The sequence below is a fragment of the Enoplosus armatus genome, chromosome 21 (assembly GCF_043641665.1).
Source record: "Enoplosus armatus isolate fEnoArm2 chromosome 21, fEnoArm2.hap1, whole genome shotgun sequence".
NCBI classification, from domain to species: domain Eukaryota; kingdom Metazoa; phylum Chordata; class Actinopteri; order Centrarchiformes; family Enoplosidae; genus Enoplosus; species Enoplosus armatus.
The window spans coordinates 6,216,463-6,227,115 of NC_092200.1; the positions used below are offsets into that span (position 1 = coordinate 6,216,463).

General features: G+C 43.5%; 1 protein-coding gene across 2 annotated transcripts in view; it reads right to left on the reverse strand.

The window, feature by feature from the left end:
• The window catches only part of scrib (scribble planar cell polarity protein), a 61,523-nt gene extending 52,117 nt beyond the window's left edge, over positions 1-9,406 (reverse strand). For both annotated transcript variants that reach the window (XM_070928184.1, XM_070928185.1), the window contains exon 1: positions 8,817-9,406. In XM_070928184.1, coding sequence (XP_070784285.1) covers positions 8,817-8,975 — 159 coding nt within the window. In that variant the 5' untranslated portion in view covers positions 8,976-9,406. The remainder of the gene's footprint in view (positions 1-8,816) is intronic.
• Between the last annotated feature and the right edge of the window lie 1,247 nt (positions 9,407-10,653).

Genomic DNA, 10,653 nt, shown 5'->3' on the forward strand with positions numbered 1-10,653 from the left:
GGCAGTTTCCTGGCATACAAAGACAAAGAAAACATGTTTCTATAACAAGTCTTTCAGTGATGTTGGCTAATGGTACGCAAAATCAATAGTGTGATCAATAAGAAGGAGAAGTAGACATCGCAGCAATTTAGATAAGTTTGTATGTGATTATTTAGTCAATAACTTTAGTAACCAGGAAACTCAAAACACTAAGCTCTGCAATGAGGCTCTGTTACTGCATGTAACACATGTTTGTACTTTATCAGTAAGCAAGTAAATACTACTGAAAGACAAATCTAGAAATGTGTGTGTGTGGAAAAAGTATGGATGGCTGCACAAATAGCTGTTTTTTGTGCACATTCATCTTTTGTTTCAACTGTGACATTTTAAGACAGATTAAATTCAGTAATTTATGCTTTGGGTTGTGTGGTCTGAAACATTGTTAATTTGCAGCAGTTTTAACAGAAATTATAAAATTGAAAAGCAGAGAGACAGGAGTTCTCAGTGGAGCACAAAAAACATTTCTGCTGTTCAGAAATGCACTACATAGTAGTTTAGAGACAATCATCAATCAAAATTGGCTGTGTTGGGAAAAAATATTCCCTAAATGGTACCAAATGTTTGCACTCTGGAGGTCTGTAGATGACAGGCAGCGAGATAGTGAGTCAAGTGAAGAGTGTTCAAGTGGTGTAGACACTGCCATCGTAGTAGTAAACACTGCGGCAGCCACAAGTGTATTACTGTACTCCTTTATCACAACTCTCGAGCTCTTAGGCTTAACATTCCTTCACGGGTTGGTGCCACATCTTGTGAGATCACAGAGAAACATGGTGCTTTACATCACTTCTCATAAACTCTATCAGTCAGTGACACTTTGAGCTCCTGAGTGTGTTCATACGGGAGAGAGGGAGCGGCAGGGTACAAAACAGAAACACTGCTGTACTAGTAGGTGGGGCACTGGAGTAAACAACAGTAAAAACAGAATTTCAACTTTTCTCAAACCTCCTGTTTTTATGCCTGGACTTGTTCTACACAACAAGGTCCAGAGTGGAGATGGCCTCACAAAAACAGGGCATTCCAAGGCTCACTTGATTATTCCCTCTTCCTGCTTGCAGAGACGCTCCCAACAAAAAGGAATCAACAAGAAAAACACGGGGCGTCAACGAATCAAGACTGGCCCGAACCTAAACGCTGACTGAGCGCCTGAGTTGCCACACAGAAATAACAAACCGGTGCTTTGTTTGCGTCCTGAAGCAGCGGGTTTCCACCGGGACTAGTCCAGGCAGAAAGTCATCCTGAATTGGCCACCTGTTTTAAAATGCATACAAAAGCAGAGCGGCTTTGTTGTGGTAGCTGTTGGGCAGATGAAGTGGTTGCTAATTGGTTCAATCCCAATCCCACTACTACTGCTGCTGCTGAATACTATTAAAACAGCATTTGCGTAAAGTGGTAAAACACTGCTTCTTTCTCTAAATGTAATAAGAATCTTCTACCGTAAATACTAAATTGGATGGAGATAAGAGAGCTGAAGATGAGCGACGGTGGGGGAGCCATCCAAAGCCACAGGTACAGAAAGTACACTGGGCAAAGGACCATCAGGTTTCAGAGTGATAGATAGAGGCCTTCAATGACTGTGTGTGGCCAGCAGATAAAGGGCAGCATTTGTTTGTGGTTTTAATGCCTTTCCAGACGACCTTTTCCCCCACAGGGACATCAGCACCCTGACAGATTAGCCTCAAAGGACCATTTGTGTGACTGAGAGTGGAGTTCCTGAGCTTCTGTATGATCAAAAGGTTCAGAAACAGCATCCTATCCCAAAGAAAATGTCATTGCTGGATTTAGCCACTCCAAACTTCACATGTTCATCAACAGCAGCAGCCTCTTTTTGAGTCTGTGGCCTAAATATAACCAGAAAACGTGCAAACTCCACAGACAGACAGTTTACTCAAACAGAATAAACATCTGGCACAAGATGACATACTGACAAACTGTACTACAGGATGGGACATAACCACCCTTGTACTCAGCAATTACAACTGGCTGATAAGTGTGTCTGTGTTTACCTTATTGACAGCCAGCAAATACTACTATATTTCCTTTTCCTTATCAGGACAAAACCTATGCAGTACTGTGTGGTTCTGAGAACAAAGAAGTGTAGGAGTTCAGCAATTATTTTAAATATATCTTTTCAGACTTAAGTAGATGCTGATTTGGGTGGAAAAACTGGACTACTCTGAAAACTCTTGCTTAATACCTGCAGGAGACTTTAGCTAATGTAAAAGGTAGTCACCAGCCACTCTGCCCATCTGACCCACAATAAGGTTTGCTTCTTGCTTGGCATTTTAGTTTATTTATAATAAGGATTTAAGTGTGCAACTCCTCTTTACCTCTGAGGTGTCTAAACACTGGCAGCTAAGAGGATGAAATCAACACATTAAAACTGCGGGACAAAAAAAGAGAGAAAATGGCGTCACCTTGCACATCTTGTCTGTGTGTACTTAATGCCTGTAGCCAACAGATCTCCCGTCCTATCACAGTGTTCCAGCAGGGCATGCAGCCCAGCCACAGACTCTCCCCTATCGCAAACAGCTGCCACCGCCACCACAGCCATCAATTATTCACTGGAGCTTTGCCTCCTTGTTTACCTTTGAGGCTGGTGACCAAGGCCAGAGTGCATGGGAGAGTGGTGAGAACCAGCAGCATGGGTGTACAGACCAGTGTTAAGTCCAAATCACACCGCTGAATGAAAAGCAGGTAATCACTGGACGCATGTCACGAGACAGCCCAAGCCCGAACAGGAAATGCTACTGTGCTGAAAGTCAACAGGACCACACAGAGTGGAACCAACAACATTATAATAATGGGACTATGAGTTGTAGAGCAGTGTTTCTCCACCTCAGGTAGACTAATTTCCATTATCGATTAATCTAGTCGAACTTTGTAATTGCCAATTTATTCTTGAAAAGTGCCCAAGCCATTCAAATTGCTTGTTTTGTCTGATAAACAATCCAAAATCCAAAAGGTGTTGGTATTGAATTTATAATGATATGAAGAAGAGGAAAGCAGCAAATCTTTACATTTGAGCAGCTGGAATCAGCATATGTTTGGCATTTTGTTTTCAGAAATTAATTAGCAACATTTAATTGATTATTAACTGAATTATTGTTGATTCTGCATTTCAGGGGCAACGACATTACGGAATAGGTCAGTGACATAACCAGATGCAGCACAGCATGTCCACATGCACCTTGCAACCACTGCTGTGCAGGTTTACATATAAAATACTAGAGATGGGTAACTTTATGCATGCCTTATAGCGGCGATGTGTTTTGCACTGAAGGCTTGACATTACCCAGTTAACATTGTTGCCATTTCCCAGGAAGAATATATGATTTCTCAAAGTGAAAGGGAGGGAAGGAGGAAGGATGTGTATGTGCTTGTCAGATAGAGCAAAGCAGAGGATCCATCTACAACGTGCAGAAGTCTCCAGGGGACCAGCTGTTAGCTCTGAGACCACTTCCCGGACTGCTTCTTTCCCACCTGACACTGCATGTCAGCCCAGACTCTGTTTATGGATGGATGGCCGGCCCAAACACCAAAAGTCCCGGAGGACCACGGATCAGTGGAGCTCAGCTCCCCGATCACTTCCCCGATCACTTCCACCAGTGGAGGTGCCAGAGCCCCTCCTTCTCCTGTTAATCCATCTCCGGTATAAAATACACCCCCACTACATACTCACTCTCTCTCACACACACACACACACACACACACACACACACACACACACACACACACACACACACACACACACACACACACCTCCCATTACCCCTCTGTCCCACCAGATTGGGGGAGGGGGGCAGGCAGGATGTGAGACCAGCTGGTCATCAGCTCAGACAAAGAAACCTGCTGAATGTGCTCTTGCATCAAAAAGAAACTCAGATCTCTCACATTGCTGTTTCTTCATGGCCTCACCAGCTCTGGATCTCTTTCAGGGCACTGTGATACAGCCCGATTCTGTATGGGGGGGGTGCTTGATTACAAAAGTTAAAAAGAAAAACCTCAAGTTCTGTTTTTCTCACGGATGTAGTACTCTACTATCAGGGTGGGGGTAGGGTCAACTACAACCACAAATTGAGGAAACCTTATAGTCTGAGACACGAAAACAAAACATTCACACAACAAATCATATTTTAGATCCATTTCACTTTATGATCAATAGTAAGGCTTCAACACGCTTTACTGAAGCAGGAAAGAAGAGAGCAGAAGAGTGAGAAAGAGCTGAGCCAGAGGAACGATGTGGTTTTACCGCAGAGAGGCCAGTGGCAGGTGTAATTTATCTTTGGTCCTAGCCTAGTTCAGGCAGTCGCTGGGGAGAGACAAACCAGGGCTCTCCTTTAGAGTTAACTGGAAACTCAGGGAGGGGAGACAGATTGCAGAACTCAATAGTACACAAGGACACTGTGTGAAGTGTACATGTCCTAGATTTCTAAACCAAACTTCCCTCAGTGAGCACCAAACTTTTGGCTTTAAAGCCCAGCCAGGCTGCATTTCTCTCACACCTATATTAGGAACACTAGCTGGGTGGAGCACCATTTGTTCTCAATTAGACAGAGCCATTTTTCAATCTTCCTTAAGACAATAAGAATTATGAAATAAAGACATTTGACTTTTCAAGCTTGGGTAAACAATGGTAGACCAATTCACATTCAGCAAGAGCTGAGTGACGAGGCCTAGTTTGGGTTTCTCTTGACCAGAGGCTGAACATACACAAGGGACTTGAGAGAAAAGCAGTAAGATTTTTATCAGTGTATTTATGTGCTCCAAAAGAGACCCAAATGGCAGAAAAGCAGATCCCACAGGAAGCGTACACTGAGACGCACTGGCCTGTATCAGAGTGGGGCAGGGGGGTCAAAACTGTGGCGCTGAGGGGCATTTTCACGGCCGGGTGAAGCCCTAATCTGCCCTTTAGCCAGAGATCTGTTCGCACACACACAGAGAGGGCACTGGTGACAGCTGAGGATTAAAAAGATTGCATAGTCATCCTTCCTATTTATCACACACACATATACTTCCTCTTTATTCAAACAACAAAATATCTACACATCTCATTTTCACCGTTCAGACAAAACCTGACCTCCAATCAGTAGTGTAACTTTATGGATAGGGAAAGATCAATTGGTCGAACAATTAGTCACTGATAGCAGTTATAGATTTCCTCATAGCCCAGTTATTGGATGCAGTTCTTATATTTCTGGTTGAGGCAGGATATCCATACTGTAACATAGAATGTATTTAGAAGGTCCTATTAGGTAATAATACTGGGAGCGACATGAATGAAACCTGTTTTGCAAAATCTGATGGGGACACACCCATCAGGGATTTGTTCCCTATTTCAACACTGGAAAAGCCAATACAAGAACAAGTAGATATACTCAGTTTTGTACATGTGCTTGAGCTGCTGCCCACTGCACCTGCAGCCCACCTGGTTCCTCCAATAAGGGACCTCCTTGTGCTTTTCAGCAGGTGTAACTGACCTACAACAAATCTTAAAAGTGATCACTTGAGTCATGATATGCTTGCAGACTTAATGTATGCCTGGTCAGGGGCAGTGCAGTGCACACAAGAGACACAAAGACCCATGACATTGGATATGGGGGGGGGGGGGGGGGGGCAATCCAACTTGTGAATGGACTTCTTTGTAACCTGTCATGGGACTTGAGAATGGCTAAAAAGATAATTCCCTCTTCCTCGACATGATCTTTGAGGCAGGGCTTGTTTGTCTAAGCAGCAAAAAGAAATTCAGATTACTTTAGTGCAAACTTCCCTGCTGAAAACACAGAACAAGTGTAGGGATATATGGATTGTGGGGAATGTACTTTTAACCGGGCTATCACAAGGAATTCAAGAATTGACAGAAAAACATAAGAAACAGTCTGTCAATTTTAAATAAGTCAGAAAAAAAGAAGTGATCAATGTTTTCTCCATTTCTGCTCTGGCGTTTTAATAATCAACATGGCTCCTTTATAGTTAAACTACATGAGAACTCACAAAGTAAAGACCCCAAAAGCAAAACAAAAGACCCATTACGCACTGTTTTTTGTGAAATGAGAAAACAGAGCTGGGTCGCAGCATTAAGAGCTAAAGATGTATGGGCATGAGGGGAATTCCTGACCAGCTGCCTACTTAACAGGTTCTCTAAACTCATTCCATACAGATAAGTCATACTTTATGCTACTATTTCATGTCGTATAATCACTGCCTGGATAAGATCTCGCCCTAAAATCAGACAAAAAAAAAAGAAAAATTCTAAACTTCTTTTTTTACAGCCTAAAATGTTCTTGATGTGGCAAATGGAGACATTACCGCAAAGAGCATAATCTAAGATTGGTGGGCAGTGCGGTGGGGGTGAGTCACAGCAAACTTAAGAAACTGTCAGGACGTCTAAATCTCCATCTGTTCCCTATGTTAAACCCCTACCAATACGATCTGGTCCGATCCACCCCCAGCAGCACCACACTACATACCTCTACATGTCACAATTGCTTTATTGTTCATTATTAATTTAAAACTTGTTACCAGTGTTTAAAATAATTTAATGGCTGTATTGATTGTGTCATATTTTATTTGTTTCAAATGGTTACTGTACACATAAATTCAGCTGACTGAGACTAACCCGCTTGACTGGTCTGTACGCTTGTGACTGACGGTTTGCAGCCCCACTTTAAAAGAAGTGATAGTCTGTGAAGGTGTCACCTCTGAGCCGATTATTCTCCATCTATGGCATATGTTGTACGCAGCCAATAAGCACACAATCCGTCCATACTGTTTGTGTTGAAAGGCAGACTGTCATTCACAGAAGCATGGGATGAACCGATGAGCAAAAATGACCTGAGATGTTAGGCTGACATCTAAAAATAGCCAAAGACTGACAAGTCCTCAGACTCATCTCTGACTTGAATACACAGCGGCAGGGAAGAAGCACACAAATGCATAAAAGGCATTCAGACTCTTATTCACTTATGAGCTCACTATGGTAATGCCATTCATCATACAGTCAGTGCCCTTGTTCCCAACCCTGTATGGGCCTGACCTCTCACACTGCTCCCTCGCTACAGCCCCGCTGACTCTGAGGACCAGAGAGGGCCCATATGCTTTGTGTCTGCACGCTACGCATTCACCGAGACCACACGAGACATTCTGTCACCACGCATTTATGTCTCCTGGTTGAAGCCAGCACCACACAGGGAGACTGCGACGGTTAGCTGTCTGCTCCGGCATATTTGGGTGTATCAGTCACTCTGTATTTCAGGGGCCATGCACCAGGTACACTGCGGATATCTGACAGGTATGAACTAAGTGGAGGAAACGTCTATCTGCAGGTAAGCCTCATCCGGCAAAGTAGGCCTCAGTTTTTGTGTCAAGAAAAGGCCCAAACTACACTGCAGACACGTTAAATATTCAACAACGTCTGTATGTGTGAATAGCTCTCTGTCCATCTGTGCCAAAACAGTGAAGGCAAGAGCCAAGTTTGTTTCCCCAGAGTAGTCATGCACAAAGCCATCTTTTATCAAACTCAAGGAGGGCTGATATAAAATAAGTACTCATGTGTAAAAACAAACACATGTTGAAGCAAAGGGATAGTTCAAAAAGACAAATGCATCCATTGCTGAAGATGAACAAAAAAGTTCTATTGTTTATGATTCCCAGAAGGTAACAGACAGCCCTGTGTCAACACTTCAGCCTCTGTTGACCTTGACTTGTTAATAAATCTTCATTAGTGAATGTGCCACTTGTCCCTATCACCACTAAGCTAAAGCCACGAAATGTGAGAGATTGACATAGTCTACTACTGACCACTCTATTAATACAAACTCCCTGCTCCATCACAATCACAGCCAGTGCCTTGTTCCAATAATGAACAATGCCTTGAGCTGAATAAAACAAGAAGAAAGTCAAGCAAGCAAGTGCTTTGTTCCAAAGCTCTGGAGAGCAACAAGGAAAGCAGACCAACAACACTTCTGCTCCTCTTAAAATAAACTCTTTGGCCGTGGAAAGAGAACTTTTGTCATATTTCAAATAGTGGGAGTGTGGGTGGGGACAGCGTTGCCATTCATTCTACGCATGCCTTCCCACACTGCATCCAATCCAACTAACCACTGATGCCATTACTACAGGCAATATGTTGTGTGCCAGCTGTTTTGGTTAGGGTTTGTCCCTCTGAACGTGCAGCATATCCACCCTGCAGGCCTCTGCACTCCTCTTGACTGATTAAAGCATCCCATCACCCTGGTTCATTTATCGCCACACAAGTTTATTAAGGCTCCAGTGTTCCTGGAAACACACATGACAGCACTGCCTAGTTGTAACATCATGACTCAAGAATGGAGCGGATTTTGACTTTGTTAGACACTGCTCAAATAGTTATATATGTGCAAAATAAAACAAACGTACTCTGCAATGCGTAGTTGAAACAGGAGATTGTCTTTTTCCTTTCATTATCAAATGCTGTTACAGCACTGCAGGGTAGAGAGACCAAACGCATTTCCAAGGAAGCAAAGAAGGCGGTGCCCTTTCTGAGAAGGAAGTACCTGAACAGGTGAGATCATGCAAGCTATTTTACTGCTTATGTCACCTGGCAGTGACCTTTGCTTTTCACACAGGTGAATAAAACACCAACTATGTGCAAGTGTGTGGAGGTGCAGGGTGAATTTGGCATAGTTACACATAGAAAACAATCCACATAGGACCCACATACAGCCACTTCCACTCAGTGGAATAATGCACATTTCTGATTGCCACAGAAGTGACATTCTAGGTCTGTGGACCCTGCATACCTTTGGTAGCTCTTTGAGTTGGTTGGCATCGAGGAGAAGCTCCTCCAGGCTGCGACTGTAGCGGAATACCTCATCAGGGACTGTCTGCAAGTTGCAATGCCGCTTGTCCACCGACTCGACGTGGCGGTTGCAGCGCCACAGGGGGATACACTTCAGCATGTCCGGCCGCCGTGGGGGATTTGGTTGCCGGTGCTACTGAAATCTCCGCATCGGAGGGTGAAGCAGGGGCGAAGGACGGTGGGGTAGAGTTTATTTTGAGGGAGTGGGCTCACTCAATGTCAAATCACTTACTGTGTTCCAACGACGATCGTGATCAGGAGGCCGAAATCCACTTAGAGAAACAAAAATAATCCCTTCGATCTGTTAGCGATATTCCCAGTCTCAGTTCAGATGTGTTCAAGGATTGTCAGGTTCGTCCTCGCGTCATTCACACCGGAATTACAATTATCATAAGCAAAACTGATAACTCCCACTTGGCTGAAGTGTCTCCTCACTTCTTGCACTCACTTCTTCACAGAGACGGAGTAACGTTAGCTTGTTTTGCTACCGCCACCATCCCTGTATGAGACCGAAGCTCTGCCGCTAGCTGAAAAACATGCAGCCAACGACCCAGCTGTACAGAAACGTTGCTTGAAGTATCCTAATCATGAGTGGCGACTGCTAATACAACCACTTGACTTGAGTTACAGATACATTACTTCAACAAAACACCTAGCATAACCCACGGAGCGAGCCAGCAGAGATTATCCCGACTATGGCTGCGCAAGGATGTGCTCGTCCTCACCGGCTGTGTTGTTAGCAAGCTAGTAACCGTTAGCGGCTAATAGCTGACTGAACGCCTTTGTGCCTAGCTGCTGTTAGCTAACACTAGTATAACGAAAGCTACTGAAACCCCGCATTAACCGGCCAATTATGTTTAGTAGCAACATCCCAAAAAGACGCCAAGAAACTGCTCAGTTGTTTAATGCGACGTAGGTAAAATGCCAGCAGCGAGAGCAAGAGCTTCAGCAACAGCCGCGCATCCCTCCCCTTGTTGAGCCCAGGCAGGCCGGTTTGGCGTGTGGGGGGCTGGGCTAGGTTTGAGCTGGGGCAGAGGCCACACGTTACTGTATAGCTCCACCTAGCGGCGGGTAGCAGTTAGCTTCAACTGATACAGTACCACTAAATCTCATACTTGAAAATTGGTTCAAATGTTCTTATCATGCATGGAAAATATTAATTAATATAGTCATAAATTACAAAAATAAGTGTAATTTAATTGAGCAAAACCACGCATCTAGGCCGTTTGATTCTGATTATTTCAACAATTGCTTTACTATTTAATGACAGTTGTGCTTCTCATTAAGGCGATACTCAATATATACAACAAATTTGTCAAACATTCTCCCATAACTCATTGTTTGCTTGTAAGTAGGTGATACAAACTTATAAACTAATTATGGTGCTACTGCAGCAATGCAGGTTAAAAAAAAATAGTTTGCAGTGGACATTCTCTCCTAAGTGCCGTGCAAAATAATTACAGGATGCTGCCACAAAGTACAAACCCATCGTGACAAGTGAAGCAGTTTATGGCAACATGAAGTATGCCAAACCCAGGAGTGCATTTGCAGAGTGGTCACAGGAAGACACTCACAAACAGTGACTGAAATTGTCTTTTCTTATCTCTACTCAAAGTCTGAAGGGTAATTATACCTTTAGGTGTTTGATAAGTTGTTCACCCTTTGTACAAACAACTAACACAATATTGGACATCACCAAATGCTTTAAGAACATGTTTTTACTGATGAATAAAATATTCTACAACCAGAATGCAGAAGCATATTTACAAATACATAAA